Source organism: Miniopterus natalensis, chromosome 3 (assembly GCF_054644295.1).
Source record: "Miniopterus natalensis isolate mMinNat1 chromosome 3, mMinNat1.hap1, whole genome shotgun sequence".
Lineage (NCBI taxonomy): Eukaryota > Metazoa > Chordata > Mammalia > Chiroptera > Miniopteridae > Miniopterus > Miniopterus natalensis.
This window is the reverse complement of record NC_142083.1, coordinates 17,612,685-17,635,700: the sequence shown is the minus strand read 5'-3', so window position 1 is coordinate 17,635,700 and position 23,016 is coordinate 17,612,685. Positions and strand designations below refer to the sequence as shown.

General features: G+C 36.5%; 1 protein-coding gene across 1 annotated transcript in view; it reads right to left on the bottom strand.

Moving 5' to 3' along the window:
- Positions 1 to 23,016, bottom strand: part of CDH18 (cadherin 18) — a 287,897-nt gene that overhangs the window by 158,446 nt on the left and 106,435 nt on the right. The window contains exon 2 of the mRNA XM_016224168.2: positions 22,077 to 22,562. Within this exon, the coding sequence (XP_016079654.1) occupies positions 22,077 to 22,304 (228 nt within the window). The 5' untranslated portion in view covers positions 22,305 to 22,562. The remainder of the gene's footprint in view (positions 1 to 22,076; positions 22,563 to 23,016) is intronic.

Below are 23,016 nucleotides of genomic sequence, written 5' to 3'. Positions count from 1 at the left end.
AATCTATTAAAATGAAAGTGATATGTTCTGGTTTGACCTGTATATCTCCAATCAATCTCCTTCAATATATGGACTTTAACCCTAAAAAGGAAAAAATAAAATAACCTTAAGTGAAACAAAGGTGACGAGAAGAAGCTAGCATGCTACAGGCCCTTGCCAATTCTAAAATAACCTCCTCAATTCTCCTGACATCACATATTTGAACTCTAATTCCCCCAAGTCCTCACTGCAATCCACACAGAGGCTTAGCATGTCGCTTAGCATGTCTCTTAACCATACAGTGCACATTGAATATCATATTAGATAAAATTCCAATACATATATTGCCAGAAAATTGAAAAAAAACATATTTAAGGAGCTCTAATTCCAAATTCATTGATGTAATAAATCTAATATGTGTAAAATATTAAATAGATATAAAAATAACTGTACATTTAAGAAAATATCTTATATTCCTTCTTAAAGGATATCATCAACCATTATTTTATTACAGTTGAAAATCAAAACAATTTATTACATACAAAACATTGTTATCAATAACTTTCATACATATCGTTAATATTTAAAAGTAGGAATATATTCATTCTGTGACACTAATTTATATTTCATCAGAATTCTGTAACAGTAAACTTCCTGCTCTTCTTGTGATTACTATGTAAAGCGGCTTTTCACAGTCACTGACTGAGCCCGGCTGGCGCGCTCAGGGGCTGAGCACCCGCCTAGGAGCCAGGAGGTCAGGGCACAGGCCCGGGTCCCCAGCGGGGGGCATGCAGGAGGCAGCGGATCAGTGACTCTCATCATTGATGTTTCTCTCTCTCTCTCTCCCTCTTCCTTCCTCTCTCTGAAATCAATAAAAATATATATATTTTAAAAATGACTGAATGACATCACCTCTGAAGCAGGGCGATGTCCCTAAGAGTGAGGTAAAGTTCAGAGACATGAAATAGCAAAATGAAGATGACATTGGCCCAAGCTTTGGTTTAATACCAGGTAACAAAACAGAAAAGATAAGTCTGCCATGAGACCTTTTAAAAAAAAACTAGTGAGAAAAGAGAAAGTAAAGTAGCAAAAGACAGACAGAAGTTCAAGGCCGTGACAAGCACCCAATTGGTTTAGACACTTCTAACAAACGCCCAACGGAGTGCAGGAGCTTACCTTGAAAATGTTTTTAAAATCAATATAAAATAATTACTTCAAAAGTTATGTCCGATAAGTAACACTTATTTTTTTGGATCAAGCACCCTTCACGTTTACCAGTCTGTGGAACCCTCCCAGTCTCCTCCTTGTTGAATTTCTACCCCTCCCTGCCAACAATTAGCTAAAGCCCATGCAAAGGCCTGTTAGCTCCTGTTAGCCACTCTGCGTATAATCAGGTGTGGAGAAAGCAGTGGAAAAAAACGAATCTCTGCTATTTACAAATCCTCAAATATTTTACATTACTCTGGGTACTGAAACTAGTAACCAAGCAACAGCAGCTGAGGTTGGAACTTGTTTACTTTGGAGATGCACAGATATACTTTTCAAGAAAGCCACAGGGAGATGACGAGATGAAAAGGAAGAATTCATTCTTGCAAAAGATTTGGTAAAATTTCTGTCAGTTAATTCGTTTATGTTATTACATTATGACAAAAATAAAATTTTAATTTCAAGTGTTCAATGAGGAAGAAAAATAAATATATATAGCTAGTTGAATGTGTGATTTTTAAAACATTTTTATCTAAGACATTTTCTGGGGCTAGTTTTTACATCTGACTGTGAAGTGGATGTTGCTAATTTACCTTAATTTATATCCATTCAAATTTACACTTAGCATATCCAATTATGGGATCCATCTCCCCTACTGGATTAGCTTTAGTAAAACGAGCTTCTTACCAGATTATATATATTAGTGCTTTGCCATTGATACGGTTGATATTCAGTACTCAAGTGATATAAGACATATAAATGGTGTAATTAAAATATCAAAACTATAAGAGAATAAATAAAGGATTCTGTGCCTCCTCTGTAATAATGACTCTAACTTCCAACATATGTTAGCCACCATCTGAAGTAGTGACTTACTGTTGATAGAGAAGTTTGAACTTTTGGAATTGATTTTTAAAATATATTTATTTCTTGCCCTGGAAGGTTTTCTCAGTGGTTAGGGCATCAGCCTGTGGACTAAAGGGCCCCGGGTTCCATTCTGGCCAAAGGCATGTACTTTGGGGAGAGTGCAGGAGGCAACCAATTAATGTATTTCTCTCACATCGATGTTTCTTTCTTTCTCTCCCTTCCACCCTCTTTGAAAAGCAATGGAAAAAATATCCAGTGGTAAGGATTAAAAAAAAATTATATATATATATATATAGTCATTTACCAAGGCTTTTCCCTCTTGTTTCTACCACCTGGGGTTTTAGCAGCTTTTTGCCTCTTTAGCTAATGATAGGGACTAGTTATGAGCATGTCAATAAATTTTCAGTAAGTGGTACAAGACTTGCTTTTGGGGGAAGGGCCACCTTTCTGAACCATATCTGTCATTTTCTCTACCTTTCTGGGTTCTGAGTGAGTTCAAGCATTTAAGGAATGGTCTAAACTACTCTAAAATTAAAATGATAGTTCTTTCCCCCTAATTGTCATAAGGCAATTCCTTCAAAACTATTAATCTCTCATGGTTCTGAAGCCAGACCTCATCCGCAAGTGCTGACTGTTCCATCTGCTGATTGTATGATTTTGGTCAAGTTACTTAACCTCACTGGGTCTCAGTTATTTTATCTGTAAAGTGAAAGTAACTGTACCACCTCCTGCAAAGTACTGCAATGAGGTGGATATGAATTGATGAATATAAAGTATTTAAAATAGTGTCAAGCATTAATAATTACTTAATAAATACTGGACATCATAATCATAATGATTATAATAATGCATTTATAATCCCAGTTTATCTATGTTACTAGTCAATTAAAAGGTCAGTTAGAAAGTACTCAACTCAGTAGTCAATTAGAAAGCAAATTCCAAGGGGTAATTAAACATTCAAAACAACTTTGCTACATCTTATATGCAAAACACACATTTAGAGTCTTAATAGTTGCTCTCATTTTTTTATTGTAATCAAAAGATGTTGTTCATGATGTTTGAGCCTTCTAACGTGCTATTGAAACTCTGTTGGCTGATATTATGTTGAGAATTTCTGCACCCATATTCATCAGGGATATTAGCCTGTAACTTTCTCTTTTCCTGTGGTGTCTTTGTCTGGTATTGGTATCGGGTAGGTGCTGGCCTCATAAAAAGAGTTTGAGATATAAGGATGGTTCAACATATGAAAATCTGTCAGTATGATACAGTGCACTACAGGGTGAAGAACAAAAAACACATGATAATCTCCGATGCAGACAAAGTATTTGACACAACTATATATGATTCCATTATTATTATTATTACTCTTCATGCGATACATGCACACGAACCATAAATGCCAATCTCACCAGGACCATGGCCCTGTTTTTAATTTTAACTATATTCCAGGCTTTTTCACGGGCTAAATATATGATCAGAATACCCCTGCCATCCCTTCAGTTTTCTTTATTCCCCTCCCTAAACATCTCTAATTTTTCACAAATCTAACCTTAAGCTTTTCTAATCAATATAATATAATATGAGATAAAACCAGAAACAGTGGAAAATGGGAAGTCTGTGCTTCAATTCTTGTTCTTTCTTTTGCTATGTGTGTAAATTATGAAATGTTCCCTCCCTCCCCTCCCTTTCTTCTTTATTCAAAGGTTATAGATTATCTATTATGCGCCAGTGCTTGGCTATCTTCGACTATCCAGGGACACAGGCTGAACAGAAGAAATCACACCTGCACTGAAGAGGTTTAGAATCCAGTGAGGATTCCAGCTGTTAATGCAGATCACTGAGACATTCTCATGTGGAAGGTTTAGAGGAAGAACAGAAGTTGCTGTGAGAGGAGAGAAAAAGCAAGTGGAGCTGAGAGAGCTAAAAGCGGTCAAAACAGAAAAGGCTGGGAACGCATCCAGAGGCCAGACCGTGCCATTTAGTCTGTGTATCACAGAGCGAGAATTTAATCCCCATGCGCTTGGTAGCAACAAAAGGATTTTAAGCCCTAAAATGAGGGGGCCAGGTTTCTGTTTGCAGAGGATGAATCTGGCTCCCAGATGGGGAAGAGGCTAAGCAGTGCAGGAGAAGCGGGGTATCCGTGCGAGGCTCTTGCAGTATTTGGAGGGGGAGGCAGCGGCCGGATGAGTTAGAGTGAGAGGCCTGAAGTGAGGACAACTAGACAGACACGAAGCGTTTCAGACGAGGAGCTGCGAGCTCTCGCCAGCGCTGGGTTTACGGAGAGGAGACGTGAAAGGGTGTCAAGAGCGATCCTCAGGTATGGTGCTTGAGCACCTGAGTGGATGGAGGTGTAATTACCGAGAAGAGGATTCTGCAGGGAAACCAGGTCTGACTGATGGCAGGAGAAAGAGTGAGAGGCCAGTCTCGTCCCGGTTAATTTTGAGATGGTAACGAAGCCTCCAAGCGTTAATTGGAATTTATATGACCTAAAGGAGTCTGGTGCTCAGAAGAGAGGTTTTGGTTAGAAATATAAATCCCTAGATCATCACCAAACAGACCACGTCTAAAGGTTAGTTTCCTCATTGGAAAATTAGGGTGGCACTGTTTGAGGTAGTAAACATTAAAAGGTACAAAATGCCAGGCACCTAGCAATGGGCACAGACATCAGATGTGTGAGCCTGATGATATAACGATATTTCTGCACCATACTAATGTGCACACACACATATATATAATTATATACATGTATACATAAACATATATAATATTATAAACATGTCTTTAGTAGGGGGGAAAAGAAAAATCTTTGATTGCCCTGCCTGGGTGGCTCAGTTGGATGGAGCATCCTTCCATACACCAAACAAGGCTGCAGTTCAGTTACCGGTCAGGGCACATCCCCAGGCTGCAGGCTCGGGTTTGATCCCTGGCCAGTGTGTAGGGGAGGCAGCCAATGATGTTTCTCTCTCACGTCAATGTTTTTGTTTTTTCTCTCCTCCTTCCCCTCTCTCTCTCTCTCAAATCAATAAACATAATCTCGGGGGAAGACGAAAATATAAATAAGTATAAATAAAAGTTGTATTATTTGTTCTTTACAAGTACTCGACACACAGGGTTTATTCCCGTGTTATCATGATTATATTAATTATCGTATTATTCTCCATATGACATACTGCCAACTTACTTGTGCCCCACCCTGTGTAATACCCCTGCTACGGGAAAGCATGTTAACTTTCTAGATTCCTCTTTCCCTTAACAGCTTTCCCGTCACTTGTAACCAGATAGGCTCGTCACTCACACACACTAAGCAGAAAGGTGACTTCTAGCAGCATCTGTCAAGTCCTGCAGCTGCACATGACAGAATTTCTGTTTCACAGGAACAAAAACACAGTTCCAATCCCAACTGGCTTTCAGTTACAGAATTTTGAAAGTAATTATCTGACACAGCAGAAGCCAAACAGAGCTCTATTTTTATTTTCCATTTCAAACTCCAAACGTGAATTAGATTCTCACAAGCAATGTGGCAGAAACGGGAGGAAGAGAAATAGATTCCCTCATTCATTTACGCCAGCAGAGGCCGGGTCAGTGCCCTGAAGCTGTCAGCAAGACGCTCCCCCTTTCTCAGCTCCCCTTCCATCTTTGTTTGTGCTGTGGGGTCGCACAGCAGGCTACTTTTGGAGAAATATCACAGAACTTGAAATTTACATATTTTTTTGATATCACATATGACAGGTTAAGTTATATAGCAGGGATTATTTGGTTTCTGGGTTTAAGTTAATTAAAACTAAAAAATTTTTTTTGTCACAAGTTTTTAAAACAATATTTGCACCAGGGCAATTATTTCTAAGTATTTACACCAAGGCAAGCTGGATCACAAGTGCATGATAAGGTAATAACTTTTTACAATACCTACCAAAAGGATGCCAACAGATGTTAGAATAGAAACGTATATGTAATATACAACAAACTATGCCTCAATGTGAACAAGTACATTTTATATTCTTCCACGGATATGAAATAACTATGGTAGAAGCTTACTTCTGCTTCAACAGAAGGGTAAGTCATTGAGACACCTATGCATAGACACATTTGTAAAAACATGAGATCATATGCATGATACTTGCAACTTATTTCAGCAATGTTTTAATAGCCTTGATTGCATGGCATTCAGAACAATAAAACTTCTGACCATTCTAGAGCCTGGCTCTGGGCAATCAACAAATGATAATTACTCACTGTTTCTACAACTACTACTGCTCTGCCTACTATGAAAGAAAATTCAAGGTTTGAAGGACAAGAGAATGGATATAATTTGTTTGCAATTCAGCCTTAGAAAAGGAAAGTAAAATATATTAAAATGAGGGTCTTGATACTGCACTCTGGAGAACCATGGCTTGGACATATTCTGGAGGAAGGTGATGCACCACTGAAGTCCATTCTGGAGAGAAGGGCTACAGAAACGTCTCCCCACAGGGAAAGTAATCACCTAAATAGGAAATGAATGATAATTTTGGTAACATAATGTCCCTTATCTTAAATAAATTCCAGGAATCTACAACTGAGAAAGTGGCCAGGTTGAAATATATATTTTCTTGAAAAAACACTGGGATAGTTATATATTAAGGAACAAAATCTTCTCTTTCAAAATCCAAATGGAATTATTAAGATTCAGTCACAGCCCAATGAATGCTCTTGCATTTGAGACAGTGCTGCAAATAGCATTACATCATGAAATAGGACTGTGTGTAATTAAACTAGATTTTTAATTTTTTTATTTTTAAATTACAGTTATATACAATATCATATTACTTTCAGGTGTACAGCCACATGATTAGACATTTGTATAACTCACAAAGTGCAGCACTCATCTGAAATCATATATAGCTATTACATTGTTGACTATACTCCCTGTGCTGTACTTTACAGCCCCATGACTATTCTGTAACTACCAATTCTACTTCTAAACCTCTTCACCTTGAAACTATATTTAATAGCGTATACACATTAATGGGTTTTATTTTTTAAAAAGCATATGTGTAACTTACTTGTGGAACATCCCCCCAAAGATAAAATGATGTGTTCATTTTAGTAAATAAGGCAATCCAATAAAATGTATGCTAGACCTCTAGCTTGTTCAGACAAAATGGTATGCACCCAATTTTTCCCCTGGTCCTTGCTCATACGCACAATTACGAACCCTGGAAATTATCACCAAAGGGTCAATCATCGGTGAATTCTAAAAAGTGGAAGTAAGGAGATGAGCTTGTCAAGAGAAATAGGGTATCAGCAGGATGTCTTGTATCCTCGGACCCAACAGAAAGAAGTCACGCAGGCCTGGTGTTTCCCGATCACCACCCCGATAACAGAAGGCATCCGGAGTAGGCTCATTTCCCCCTGGATCAAACGGAGGTCCCTCTGACCACATCAGGTGAGCAGACGACTCTGACAAGGGGAGTTGTTTGGGAGAACGACCAAGAATAAACGGCCCGTGGGAACATCCTGCTTCCTCACAGAGCGGGAGGCTCCCCTTTCCCACTTAGAGCTACTGGGACGGCGGCAGGGTCGCTGGAGAGACCCACCCCCAGGTGGTCTGGTCTAGGAAGCTCTTGAGTTTATGGTCTTAAGAGACTCCATCCCAGGCCAAAAGGAAAGACAGTATAAAAACAAAAACACCTACCCACTGATATCTCTCATGGAATTAAAAGCAATAATCCACAACAAATTTTAGCAAACCGAATCATGGGTGAAGTGGAATTTAGCCCATGTGTGAGGGGCTTGGTTTTGGCTTTTGAAAATCAATCAGTGTCATCGACTCTATCAGTAAGATGAAGGGAAAACACATGGTCATATCCATGGGTGCAGAAAGGCTTCTGGCAAACCGCAACATCTATTCATGATAAAAAAAAAATCTCAGCAAGTTAGAAATAGATAAGAATTAACTCACCTTGATTAGGAAAACATATCTACAATAAACCCGAACTTAACACCATACCTAAGAGTGAAGGACTGAATACTCAACCCCCAGGATTGGGAACATGGCAAAAATGTCACCTCTCATCACTCTTATTCAACACAGCACTACATGGTCTAACAAATTCAGTAATAAGGGGAAAACGGAAAATAAAAATGCATACAGATCAAAGGGTAGGATTAAGATTGTCCCTGTTTATAGAGAATGTCATTATCTATGAAGAAAATCTACAAAAAAAACAAACAAACCAGATAAACAAGAATTCCTAGAACTAATAAGTGAGTTTAGAAAGTTTACAGTAGAGAGGATGAACAAACACAAATCGGTAGTAACAATGTACACACAGAAACTAAAATTAAAACACAAAACCATTTACAATCACCCCAAAGAAAACCATACACGTCACACATGGTGCAGTCATGAAACATGCACAGGATGTTTTATGCACCGTACACTGAAAATTGCAAAATGCTGATGAAAGATATCACAGACTAAATAAACGGATATATCACGTTCATGAATTGGAAGACTCGACATTGTAAAATGTCAATTCTTCCCAAATTGATCCATAGGTTTAATGAAATGCCTAATAAAATCCCAGAAAGTTGTTTCATAGACATAAACAAGCTTATTCCAAAATTTATATGGGAAGACACAGGCCCTACATTAGTTTAAACAATCTTGACAAAGAAGATACATTTATATCTTTGATAGTAATACTGTCTGTATAGCTGCAGTAACCAAGAAGGTATGGTATTGGTTGAACAAGAGATATATTCAGATCCTTAAAATAGAAAAAATGACCCAGAAATAGACCCACACAAATACACTCCACTGAATTTTAACAAAGGTGCAAAACCAATTCAAAGGGGGAAGGATAATCTTTACAGTAAATTATGCTGGATTCACATATTTTGATTCTCATAGGCAAAATTTTATAAAAATCAACTTTGGCGTAAACATCACACTGTATAAAAAGTGTTATCTCAAACTGCATTGTGGACATAAATGTAAAACCTACAACTATTTAATTTTAGGTGGTCAGGGAGAAAGGAAGAGAAAATCTTGGTACCTAGCACTAGGGGGAGAGATCTTAGACTTGGCATCCAAAGTATCTTGCATAAAAGATAAACTGGAGTTTATTGAAGTTAAAAGCTTTTTCTCTATAAAAACCTATATGAAGAGAATCAAGAGGTAATTTAATTGCTCCCTAGAGACTGGGAGGAAGCGTTTGCAAACTACATACCCAACAAATGGTGTTTAGCATATTTAAAGAACTCTCAAAATTTAACAGTTAAAAAAAAAGAAAATGAACAAAAGACCTGGAAAGACATTTCATCCAAGATATACACTGCAAATAAGCATTGGAAAGGTGTTAAATATCATTAGTTATCAGGTAAAAGAAAACTAAAGTCCCATGAGATATCACAACTCACCAGAATAGCTAAAATAAAAAACAAAAACCCCAAACCGGCAACAACATTCAGTGCTGGGGAAGATGTGAAGAAACTGGATTGGGGATACACTGCTGGTGAGGATGGCAAATATGTTACAACCACTCCAGAAAATGCGGCAGTTCCTTAAAAAAGTAAATATGCCATCAATGTTCAACTCAGCAACTGTCCACCCCGGCCCTCGTCTGGAAGGAAAGAAACTGTGTTCACATAGACACCTGTAAATAACCGTTCATAGCTGTATTTGTAATAGCCCCGAATTGGAATCAGCCCGGATGTCCATCAACAGGCAACCGGTTGGGAGCCTGTGGCACGTTTCTGTCACGGGGCCCATCGAGCAAATTACGGATGAGTGTGACAACTGCAGTGCATCCCCAGGCTTACGCTGAGGGAAGGACGGCCAGTCCCAGATGGTTACATATTATATATTCCCATTTCTGGAAGATATGAAATGGCAAAACCATAGAAAAGAACACATTAATTTTTGCTAGGGTTTAGAGATGGGGGATGGGGGGTGGAGGTGGCAGGAGGGAAATTGGCGCAGTTGCAAAAGGACAACAGGAGGAATCCTTGTGGTGCTGGGGCTGTTCAGTATGGTATACACAGGCCTATGCCGGTGATAATTGTTTTATAGCAATTAATACACACGCACAGACATACATGAGTATGAGAGACCTTTGGAAATCTGAATAAAATTAATAGATTGTATCATTGTCAATATCCTGGTTGTGATCATATATTCCAATTTTGCAAAATATTACCACTTGGAAGAATTGCACAGAATTTGCAAGAGGTCTCTCTGTATTATTTCTCTTACAAATGCATATTAACCTGTAATTATCTCAATAAAATGTTTATTTTAAAAATGCATACATCGCACTAGCCAGTTTGGTTCAGTGGTTAGAGTGTCTGCCTGCTGACTAAAGGGTCCTGGGTTCAATTCCCGGTCACGGTAGGTCCCTCGGTGGTAGGCTTGGTCCCCATCTGGGCCTGGGCAGCTGTGGGAGGCAATCACTTCGTGTGTCTCTCTCACATCAGTGTTTCTCTCTGTTTCTCTCCCTCCTTCAACTCTCTCTAAAAAAAAATCAGTGGAAATATATATCCTCAGGTAAGGATTAACAACAAAAAAAAGCATACGTAGTTTAAAAAAAACACATAAATAATCTATGATAAATTTCCAAAACTTTGGAAATCCTCTTAACAGATAAGCATCGTTGTTGCTTAATTGGGATGGGGGAGGGACATAAACAAAGTGAGCCTCTGCTTACTAGCATGAATACATAAAGTTTACTTCTTCATCGTTAAGTCATATCTTAAAACAAGTTTAGAAGAAATCTCTGAAGATCATCATATTTGTCTCCATGCTTTTACAAGAATTAAGTGTAAACTGCATTACATGTTAAGAATCAGTTTCCACTCATTACAAAGCTAACAGATAAATGTTAGTGTCTTTTAACACCACTTTTTTTTCCTGCTAATTTGTTAATTACAAATGTTGATTAAATTACATATATTTGAATGTTCAGATAAACACATTATAGAGCATACATAGTATGATAAAATATATTAAGGAATTATGGAAAAAGGGGAGTGGAATATAGAATTATTACATAGCATATATAAACAACTATTTACTGATGTCAAAATGTATGAAAAGTCCTTCATTACTGCATTATTATCCCAGGGGATTATTTATTTTTCTATTGTCTAAGATCTCACATACTGAAAATCAATGAAGTCAATCTTGGTTAAAATTGGTGTCTATTTAGTTGGCTCTGATAGTAATGCTAATATCACTTAGTTTCTTTCACATGTTTTCACAGCCCCAAGATGTTTTCACAGCCCCAATATGTAGCACTTATAAAGTCTGCAAACTGCCCATGACTATAAGACACATTATAACACAGAATTCTCCTGTATGCAAGCTTCACTGGAGTCTTTCTGCTCAAGATGGGGAGTTGAGCACAAACTTTTTATTGATTTTTCTCCTTGAAGCCTCAGTAAATTATAAAAAAACCCTTTAAAAGATTTAAACACTTGGCAAAGTAAAGTTTATAAGGTTTGCTGTCAACACGAAAGACATTTCAGTTAGTTCCTCAAAAAAAAAATTGCAAATGAAATAGTGATGGTTGATTTAGTTCCTCAAAGATAAATTGCAAATGAATATAGTGATGGCCTTGGAACTGTCCATATATCAGGCTGTCAGACAAGTGGCTACTGTGAGGTGTCACTGAGTCCCTGCTGGCTTCCCTTTGTTATGGGCCCGGCTCATGATGACATGTATGTAGAGAAAAAAATACTCAGTTTCAGTCAACAACACATTTTTTAAACAGGAATAATTCTTTCATTTAGAAGTTTCAGCATTATTTAAGATCATGCGAAAAGATCAAGCTCACACATGTTCCTTTAAGATGAGCAATATTTTTCAGGTGCCATTATTAAAAGAGTATAGTTATTTTCAACACTATTGAAGATTCTTCTCATTTTACTCAAGGTATCCGTATATATCATTAGTACACTGAGCCTAAAAACTAGTGGTTCTGAAAGATACTAATTTGGGATGATGTTGCTTGCTTTAGAAATACTGGTATCGACTCCTGTTTTCAGATTTCCCGACTTAACTGATCCAATGTGCAGTCTGAACTTGAGGGTTTTCACAGACTTCCCTTCCCACCTAATCCTAACATGCAAGCGAGGCTGACAACTACAGCCATGTACCTCATCGATATTTGTGCCAGAGTAAAATATACCAGACCAAAGGTTTGGTTTAATACATAAACTTAACGTACCACATACTTATCTCCTTGTTATTTTCAACTTTTCTTATAGACATTAAGATGCAGCTGCAAAGCAAAGGATAAAACTACTAACATGCAAATGAACAGCTCTCCAGACAGTCTTTCGTCTTGCACAGCTGCACTGCCTCTGATGCTCCTCCTCCCAGAAACATAAATATTTACTTAATGTTTGTGCCGATAATTGATGTGTAATTAGATATTATTTCACCCTTCTGCATCTAAATGTTTATAAAAATGGTAATAAAACTCAAACCTCTTCATGGTCAATTTAATTCAATGGAACAATAATAGCAGGGTTCAAAAAACAAGAGTAACAATGGCAATGCCAGGAGAAGAAAAAGCACAGCATAAACTCACGGCACAGGGCATGAGAGAGGGGTGCATCCCAGGAAAAAAAATATTTGTCTCTCTTACAGCATTTCCTTACTGCTTAGTGTCCTCTTATTTTAATTAAAAGTAGTTTGCATCATGATTTTGATATAACAATAGAAAGAACACATGCATGCAAAGCAGCTAATGAACTGAACAAGCAATTACCGAGCAGACAAGATGTTTCAGAACAAGTTTATGAATCATTATAAATATATATATATACACATATATATGTATAGTGATAATCCCTGTCTTCAAAAAAAGTCAGTAGGCATTGAAGTGAGTTCAGAAAGGAAAGACAGTGACCTCTAATTACTCTGAGTTCTATTGTTTTAAAATGGGCTGCATTGACTCTATCTTGGCAACACAATCAATAAAATAAAATAATGAAGTAAAATAAAATTCAAATATATTCAACTTTCCCATACAGTTTGGGAGTTATTTAAACTATATGCTGTGTGTGTGCATGCGTGCCATGTATTAGTGTGTCTTTTGGGCACCCCGCATCTGACTTTTAGGAAAAATCAATACCCCATTGTGAGACTTTTGGTAGAAGAGAGAGTTTTTCTCACCTGTGGAACCCTCAGGAGCCTGACTCTGCACCTTCCCTACTTGGGGCAGCCAGGCCACTTGCACTTACATGACTTATGCTGGGCCAACACATGCTCTTGTCTGGAGCTTTGCAACTTGATCCGTGATACAATGACCAAGGGACAGAGCAGATACTATTCATGTCTGGGTTATCAGCAACACAGTGGCAATGGCAGTGAAGTCCAGGGGCAGGAGTGTCTGTGGCAGTGCTCTAACTCAGTTGTTCCGGGAGTAGCAGCTTCCCTTGGGCCCTGACTTATTTCAACACCGATTTACTGGCTTTTCTGCCAATTCTTTTTTTTTTTTTTTATAATTTTTATTTTTGTTTAAAGTATTACAGATGTCCCCTTTTCTCCCCAATGACCAGTCGCCCCCCCCCCGTTCCTTCCCCCTCCCCAGTCACTCTCCCCACCATTGTCCGTGTCCTTGGGTTGTGCATATGTGCATATAAATTCTTTGGTTACTCTCTCCCCCTCCACCCCCTCTCCCCCTTCCCTTTGACATTTCTGTGAGTTACCAACATCCATTTGGAAAGTTACTTGTTCTTAAATGATTCAGTCAGATTCTGTTGCTCTCAAGAAGGTTATCTATTAACTCGTGGTTTGAGTACAAGCAGAGAAGCCCCTACACATACAAATGCACTGAACAATAATGTAGGTTATTTGGAACCAAGGGTAATCGAGAGTCTGGCTTGACCCTCCTGGTCTTCATAACATTTTTACACATTAAAGTTAGGCTTTTAGATACACAGTGTTTAATTGCGTTCTATATGCCTATGATTTCATGTGACCTTTACAGACTCATATTTTGTATACATTTTGCATATGAGGCTTGGTTTCCAATATTGTTGCCAATAGCTATAGGCAACTATTTAAATTCAAATTAACAGAATGTAAAATTCAGTCCCTTTGTTGCTCTAGGCACATTTCAGATGTTCAATAGCCACATGTGGCTACCATAATGGAAGTACAGATATAAAATGTGACCATAATTTCAGAAGTCCCATTGGATGGTACTGATCTTAACCAGAGATTTTCAACCTTTTTCATCTCATGGCACATAAACTGATTACTAAAATTCTGAGAAATAACTAAAAATATGTTATATTTTTACCAATCTGATGATAAATATGTATAATATTTACTCATTTATACCGGACAGCCATTGTTGAGTTGGCTGCTGTCATTTTTTTAATTTAATAATTGAAGGGAAAAGAGGTCAGGTATTGCATGTTTTAAAAATTCTTGTGGTACACCAGTGTGCTGTAGCACACCAGTTGAAAACTGCTTATATAAACACACTATTATAATTTACCCTTCCCAACTGTTAAATCAGAAATGTTTGACTTAAGTTATTTGGCACAGGTTGACTGTCATTAATCCATAATGGTGCTTGAACAGTAGTCCAAGAAGGCTCAAGAGGGAATGCATGCCTTTTCCATAAAATGAATTTATATTATTTTATATAAATTCACTTTTCCTTATTAACCAATGTAGATAATTTTTTAAAGGAGTCTGCTTGATAGAGAAACTAATTCCTAGAAATGAGAGGTTTTACAAGACATACCCTAAAAGGTAGAATTGACAAATATTTGGACACATAAGATCCCTCGATATCTAGCTGCAAGTAAGGAAATCCTTTATATAGCAGAGCACAGAAACTGACTGCACTGTTGCCTGCAAATCTTGGGATCTGGACTCACACACCCATCAGTTTGCAGTTTCAGGATGTTGCTAAGAATCCTGGTAGCATTATTTACATCTCCAGTTCTACCTGTGCCTGGAGCTTGTTCTACTCTTTAGGTCTACAAGTTAGTAAAACACTTCTTATTAATAAACTAGTTCCAGATAGTTTTCTTCACAACCTAGCAGCGTATTACTAACCAATATAAACAGTGTGTCAAGGAGAAGAGCTGAGGAGAATAGCTCTGGATAAGTGGCACGTTTAGGAATATGTAAGTCTTCACGTGCTCTGGATTATTAATGGCTGGAGTGGGACAATCGAAAGGGCTGAGGACGATGAATAAGTTTTTCTCAAATAAGCAAAGAATCCATGAAAAAAAAGAAAGTGATTAGTGCTTAAACATCCTAAGGCAGTTGTATTTTAAGATAGCTCTAATAGGATAAAATATCAACTTCAAGCTCTACACAGTACCTGTTAAGAAGAAACAGGGCATGGTCATCTTTCAGTAAGCAGTAAATGGAACCCACAAAGTTTAATGTAGAAGCAAACGGGACTTAAATGTTGTTAAATATGTTAGACATATAAATATATCCTTAACACAATACCACTACTGCTACTACTGGGAATTGGAATGAGTGGTAGCATAAAGCAACTGGGTACAGGAGGCATGCAAAAAATAGAGAACACATTAGTGGAATAAAATTTTGACCATTCTATGTTTTTATTGTTCAGGAGGTAGGTAGAGATTTGAACTTTTGACTCTGAGGTAAAAAATGCACGCAAAAGTTAAGAGCAAGCACAGATATAAAAAACATACAATATAAAAACTCCAAACTAGTAAAGAGAAATCCCAATAGATGTTAGTATGGTAGAATAAGAAAATAAAAAACAAAAACATAGTGCACATAAAATACAAAATGAGTTGGTAGTAATAGGTCCATATACATTAGAATTCACAGTAGACAACGGAATAAAATTATCACTTAGAAAAACAAGTTTTCAGAATGCATAAACTAAAAGTTAAAAGTCGCCTGTATATGTATTATAAAAGCATGTAAAATATCATTATAGCGATATAATAGTATAGACAAAATATTCAAATATATTTTGAGCAAGAAAAACATGTTATGAGGATGTTAATATCAGATCAGCATTGACACTTGTTGCCACTGGGCCTGGATAATTCTTTGTTAGGTGGGGGAGTGGGGAGAGGTGCTCTCCTACACGTTACGGGTGAGCAGCATCCGGGGCCTCTAATAACTAAATGCCATAACACCACATCCCTACTTGTCACAATCAAAACTCAAGTCCACATTAGAACTTTCAACTTTCAATGGCCCTTGGCCCTTTTGCCTTTATGAGCCCTTTTCTGAATTAAAATGATAAATTTTATTTATAGTTTTGTTAATATAAAGACTAATATAATGTAGACTAAATTATATTTATTTTCATATTTTATTCTCATTTGAAAATGCATTAAAACATTTTTTCCTCTATGATCCTAGTGATTATGCCAACTGTAAGTAATAGACTATTTAGCGGAGATTAAAAAACTGTATGCAGACATTGCCAAATGCTTCCAGGGGTCAGAGTCACCTCTGGTTTAGCAATATTCACAAACACACACACACACACACACACACACACACACGCACGCACGGGCACATTTGTATTGTAATATAATGTGATTAAATACATATAATGTACCCATAACATATGTATTGCAATGCTTTGCATTGATGACCTTTTAAAAATTCCCAGGGTAGCACTAAGAAATGTTATAGATAACGAATGCTAAGGCTGTTCAGTAATATAAGTATTTTTAAAATTATTCAAATAAAGTACTATTTATTCTCTAAAAATACAATTAAACTAATGAAATATGATTAAAAATAATTATAAATCACTACACATTAAATGAAACATAAGCCAAGTCAAATTCCTCTTTTATGCTTTCAGTTTCTTACAGGACTGGATCTAAATAGTTAAACTTCTTGACAATTGAGAAACTTATATCCATATAAAACTGAGCACCATAATTAATTTCACATGACATCATGTCATCACGCTGTCATCTGCATAAAATTTAAATGTCATGTTTTGATACAGGAAATCTTCCATTCCAAGTAAGTTATGATAAAAATGTTCATAAAATTATCATCTTGACAATATTAAATGACAATTGGGACCATTTCTTGCTGTGCATTTAATTTCCAATTCAGAGTTTGTGATGACATTAAAGCTATCATATTTTTTTTCTGAAAAGCCTGAACCTTGTCATTCCTTTATACATAATGTATTTTCCCTTTTTAACCTCAAAACCATTTATTAATTTAAAACTATAGTACCCCATATTAAAATAGATTTGAAGGTTCTCTTTTAAAAAAAGAAAAAATTATAGAATAATGGTAGTAATAGTAATGATGAAAGGGCAATTTCATGCACTATATACTAGAAACTAGTTTTCATTAAAGATTCAGATATGTTACAATTTCTTCTTTGGCGGTGCCATAACTAATCCCTCTTCCCACTAAGAGGTCACTTAACTGTTTCAAGCATCATTGGTTTTTATTACTTGAGGGATTTGGCAAGATGATTTCTTAGTTCCATTATACTGCCAGAATTCCTTGCTTACTCTCTATATGTTTGCTGTTTTTCAATAAAGCAAATTATGAAAAATTGTGTAGAGTCTACACTTATCTACTCACACATGTAAGCTGTAGGTAGGGAAGTGAGGGAGAGGTAGAATTTTAGAACTAACCTCTTAATGGATGTAAGCAATATCTTCCACATGTTATGGTTTATATCTAAAAAAATTATTACAGTTATAAGCAGATACACCACAAATGCAGGAAAGTGAAGATGGAGAATATAATTCATTTGTTTGCCCTGAAAAATGTTAAGTTTTTATTAGCTTTTATTATTAAATAAATATTTAATACCAATGCAGTCCTAAACCTAGCACAGTATTGTTAATAGGGAGTTAAGTAGGAATGTACTTTTTGGTTTCTTACCTCTTGTTTATAATGTTTATTCCATTCTCTTTAAGTATCAAATAACGCAATGTGGACAATACCCACTTAGTGATATCCTAGAAAAACTAGTTGCCTTTATTTCTTATATGAGAATGCTTGGCCAGCTAAAGAAGTCACTTAAGATGTCTTTAAAATGAAAATAATATGTATGTATGGAGTACATTTAGCTAATCACATTTACCACTTCAAGTATACAAAGCTTATTGCCAGTAGTTGTGTGTTAATAGACATAGTTCCAATGTGTATCCTTAGTTAAATTTTACCAATTACACATGATTAAATGTTCCTAACATACTCCAGTAAGGGTCACTACACTTTGCAACTACAACCTTCACATCAAGAATATAATTTTTTGGCAAATATGAGATACATGCAGTACAGCCAACGGCTAGTGGCTAAAAATAAGGATTTGAATGTATTCTAAATTATAATTCTGCTATCTAACATAAGCAATTCCACTTTTACACTATTATTTTTATTTAATCGGTAATATTTTCGAATATATATGATAAACTGTAGATATTAAGATTTTAAGAATGCATTTTTATCTACTGCCAGTAACCCTGAACCAATATAGTAAAATTTCAGAAGTATCTAAATCAAATAAAAATATAGTTTCAGTCAAAATAATGCTAAGAATTACTATATTAAAATAATAAACTTATATATAGTAAAGATCATAAATTCAAAAATAAATGGTAACTGAAAAAATTATTGGTAACTTGTAATCCTGGCAAAGAATTATTGCACCAATTATATAAAGAACTACTAGTTGATAGGTTAAAGAGACTAACAAAAAGAATATAAAACCAAGGGCCATGAAGAGTCAGGAAAAAAGAAATATGCATGAAAAGAATATTTGAAAAACTGATCAATTACGCCCATAATAAGAGACATGCAAATCAAAAGTACACAGAGATGCAATTTTTCACTGATTATATTTGCAAAATTCCAAGATTTACAATCCCATCTGTGGGCATTGCTTCAGAAAAATAATCACTGTTACACATCGCTGAGGGAGGTGCAAAATTCTACAACACCCAGAGAGGCGGACCAAGTAAGATTTACTGATCTTTGAGTCAGACTCTCACTTCTAGAAATCTCTCCCACAGATATACCTACATGTATGCTAAATGAAGCCTCTACCGGGACATTTGTTACACTCTCGCATGTAATGCAATGAAACAACAACAATAAAAACAAAACACCAGGGTTAATGAACATCCATTAAAATGACTATTGAGGAGGAGTATACCAGTAAAACTGGTGAAGTAAAGACCTCCAAAAAATTCTCTCCTCCATAAAGGCAGTGATTAGTGACAGATTTTTGTTGCAATAATTTCCAATAATTATCACAACCACTAATGTGACTAGAAATGGTTACAGGTTATGGAGTCCTTCCCAGTGAATTACCACATTTGATCATTACAATAGGCACTGAGATTGACACTGTGTGAATAAAGATGAAACAGTCCCCCAACCTGCTTTGAAAGCGTTCACAGGACAGCAGGTAAGGCAGATGTCCCAACCGGAGGCTCACGGGCATGGCCTGTAAGCGACCGTCAGTAAACACTGCAGGCCTCCCGGGCTCATTCCCTCTCGCCACTATCAGCTCTACCACGGCAGGTTAAAAACAGCCTCATACGGTACCTAAATGCATGAGTGTGCTGTATGCTAATAAAGCATTGTTTATGCAGACTGAAATTGGATTTCATATAATTTCTGAGTGTCACAAAATATTATTCTAAAAATGGTTTTCAACAATCTGAAAACAAAACTTATTCAGTACGCAGGTAAAACTAAAGCACGCAGCTGGCTGAATTAGGCACGGAGGCTGTAGTTTAAATGACCTATGATCTAAACCATAAACCAAACTTTATAGCATACTTGAATTAGTAATAGAAATGTCAAACAGTATTTCTCAGTTTTACATGTAAGGAAACAGAAGTGCAGGAAAATAAATAGACTTGCCAGTTTGAATACAGATAATAAGGAGGGAGGCTATAACTCAGGCCTAGCTCTTCAGTCACTAATCATTATTATCTCATGAAGGCAATGAGTCCACTCCAACAACAGGTGTGATGTATGGCAGCCCTTTCCGGGAGTGTGACATCTTAAATAAAATTACGGTCTTTGTTATAATGGGATTTACTCAAGACTGTTCAACTTTTGCGAAGTAAAAAAAACAACCACTAGACTACATGGTCTATGTTGTTTTCACACGGTATTTAGAAAAGAGAGAACTCTTTTGTTTCAAAACTGTAATGACATTACCATATAATTTGTTCCGGGAGTAAAGGGTTTACTTTCTAACAAATGGGTTATTATATCTTCAGTATCCTAAATATTCAATTATTTAAAAATAAATTTAACAAGTCTATGAGCTCAAATTCATGAGATATAGTCATATGTTAATTATGCTATTAGATCTCTCATGGCCATTACATTCTGGAAAAATTATGGATTATCAAATATACATGCATATATTTGGAATATATATTATCCATGTACATGCATATGTATAGTTATACTATTCGCTATTAGAAATGGCCTATTTGCCATGGTCATGGCCTCAGCCACATATAAATGTCTTAGTGGTAACATATATTGACCAATGTCACAAAATTAATTCCTTTATTACAAATCCAATCATTGACTCAGAAAACGCTAAGAAAATTATCATCAGAATCGATGAGAAGTTGATCTGTATCAAAACAGTTAGGTTTGAGTTTTTATCAAAAGTCCAGCAAGTGTTGTTTTTTTTGTAAAGTGAAATACAACTACACATAAAAAATTAAGATGCAGAACTCAAGGATGCTCCTGAAGGAAAAAGAAATCTGTTCTTTTTCTCCCTCCTTTTTAAGGATTATAGAAAAGGGACTCTGAAGTTCACAACAAAAATAATTTTCTAATAATTCAATATGATATGCTTTCACTTTATACGTGTTTCCATTTACTTTATGGGATACTTTGTAGGGAAAACAATATACGGAAAGAAAATGAGGATTATTTTGGTCTCATTTTAATATGCATATAAGAGAATGATAGAATTGTTTGAGATCTTTTTGTGTGTGTTCCACATTCTGACTCCACAGCTCCTGTCTTGTATGGAAAATACAGCTGCAACTCAGTCCCTCTTGGACAAGGGGTGCAGCAGATGGCTTGTGATCTTGCACTGCCTACGCATTAGGGCAGCACCATGGCTTGGATTGGGTAGGTTTTTCTTTTTTTTGGTATGTTTTTTGTACTGACACTGCTAAAGTGAATATAAATAGTCTAGCAGGGAGATGGGAGTCACTGAGCCTGCAGTCACAGAGATTCTACCGCTGTGCTTGCTGTTTCTGTCACAGGTACTGAGCTAACCTCAGTGTGGCTGCTTCCAAGGATCGATCAGTAACGCATCAGAAGACCTCCCCACTTCCCTCTCAATCCTTCACCCCAGAGCCTAGATGACCCATTTACCGGGCACACAATTTCCTAAACAGTTTGATAAGCCATTAAGTTGTCTTGTCTGTGGTTTTGAAAGAAAGTAAAGTTGGTCATTTGATCAGTTTCATTTTTTTGGAATATAACAAACCCTGTACATCAAGTATATATTTAACTTATATTTAAAATAGATAAAAAATTGTATGGAAATTAACTTAGGGGTTAGAAAAATATCCATGTGCTTTTAAAGGCTGATGAATTCAAATCCAATCTCTGTAACAGAAATATATTAAATGTCATGATATAGCATTTTCTTTTTAGTCTCATGTGCATTTGCAATAAATTTTAAAAATTATAAATATCAATGTACCAATAAATGACATTGCGAATTCCAACATACCTACATGGTAATAAAGACAAAATTACTTAATTGTGTGTTCAATTAAGTGTTTTCATTTTGCATATGAGAACAGAGAGAGCAGCTGCTGATAAAGAACACTGTTTAGGGAGATGTGACATGATTGGTAAAGTTATTTGTTTCAACCATTATTTTGAACTGTGTAGCATAACCGTTAGCATTCCATGAAACAATTCACTTACCAGTCCGCATCTCTTCAAATCCAACTCCCACTCCACCCTCATCTCACCTCATAATTTCCCAAAAGTGGGAAAAACAAACCAATCAACAAAAACTTACCTTTCCAACATACTGTGGATCGGGTCCCATATGTTCTTCTAAAACAAAGAACTGATTCCAAACCCATCCCCTCTTGGGACGATGGTGGACTTCGGTTTCTCCTTCAATGTGCTTGGTTTGGTTTCGGGTCACCTTGATGGAGCTGTGGTGGGCAGTTCCATAACACCTCTGCACAAAACAGAGACACACGAGGACTGGACAGATGCAAGATGTGCTCGTAATTTTCATTGTAAGATAACTTCCCAGGTCACAGTTTTCTTTCTTTTCCTTGTCAGCTACAAATGCTTAGTGAGCATTCAGGAGAGAGGCCAAAGCATCCTTTAGAAGGACAGTCCAAAGCAAGTTGTTTAGCGTGTCCATGATTTAACTGTCCACCAGGGAAAGGTCAGACTGCATTTACATCCTGAAAGGCTTCAGAAATTCAAAACTGTAGTTGTCTGATTCTAAGCCTTCACAGTAGGTGAGCCCAGGCAACCATTTTTCTACCTAATGGAAAGAGAGAAAATTATATACATAGCAAAACACCATAGTTTTAAGTATTTGCTTTGAATGCAAATTATACTATTTTGCAGGGTGATCCTGATAGGCAAATAATGTGTGCAAAGTCTTTTGGAAATGCATACAAACATACATACACACAGTCATGTATAAGCCTATACAGGGCACATATGTTTACATGGACCTTCCTATCTATGGTGCCATTTTTCAATATACATTTAGAATAAGTGCACATTGAGGACATTCACATGTTTCTTGAAACACAAAAAAGCAGCTCTAGGGAGTGTTTAAATGCTCCAAATCTGGTGATGAGTTTGTGCGCATGCCTGAGTGTAGCATGGTTGCTTGCAATGACCTATTAGGAACTTCATGCTAATTACAAATTTTTTGTTTGATTGTTTTTGTTTATTTAGTTTTGTTAGATGTGATAAAAATTTACTGC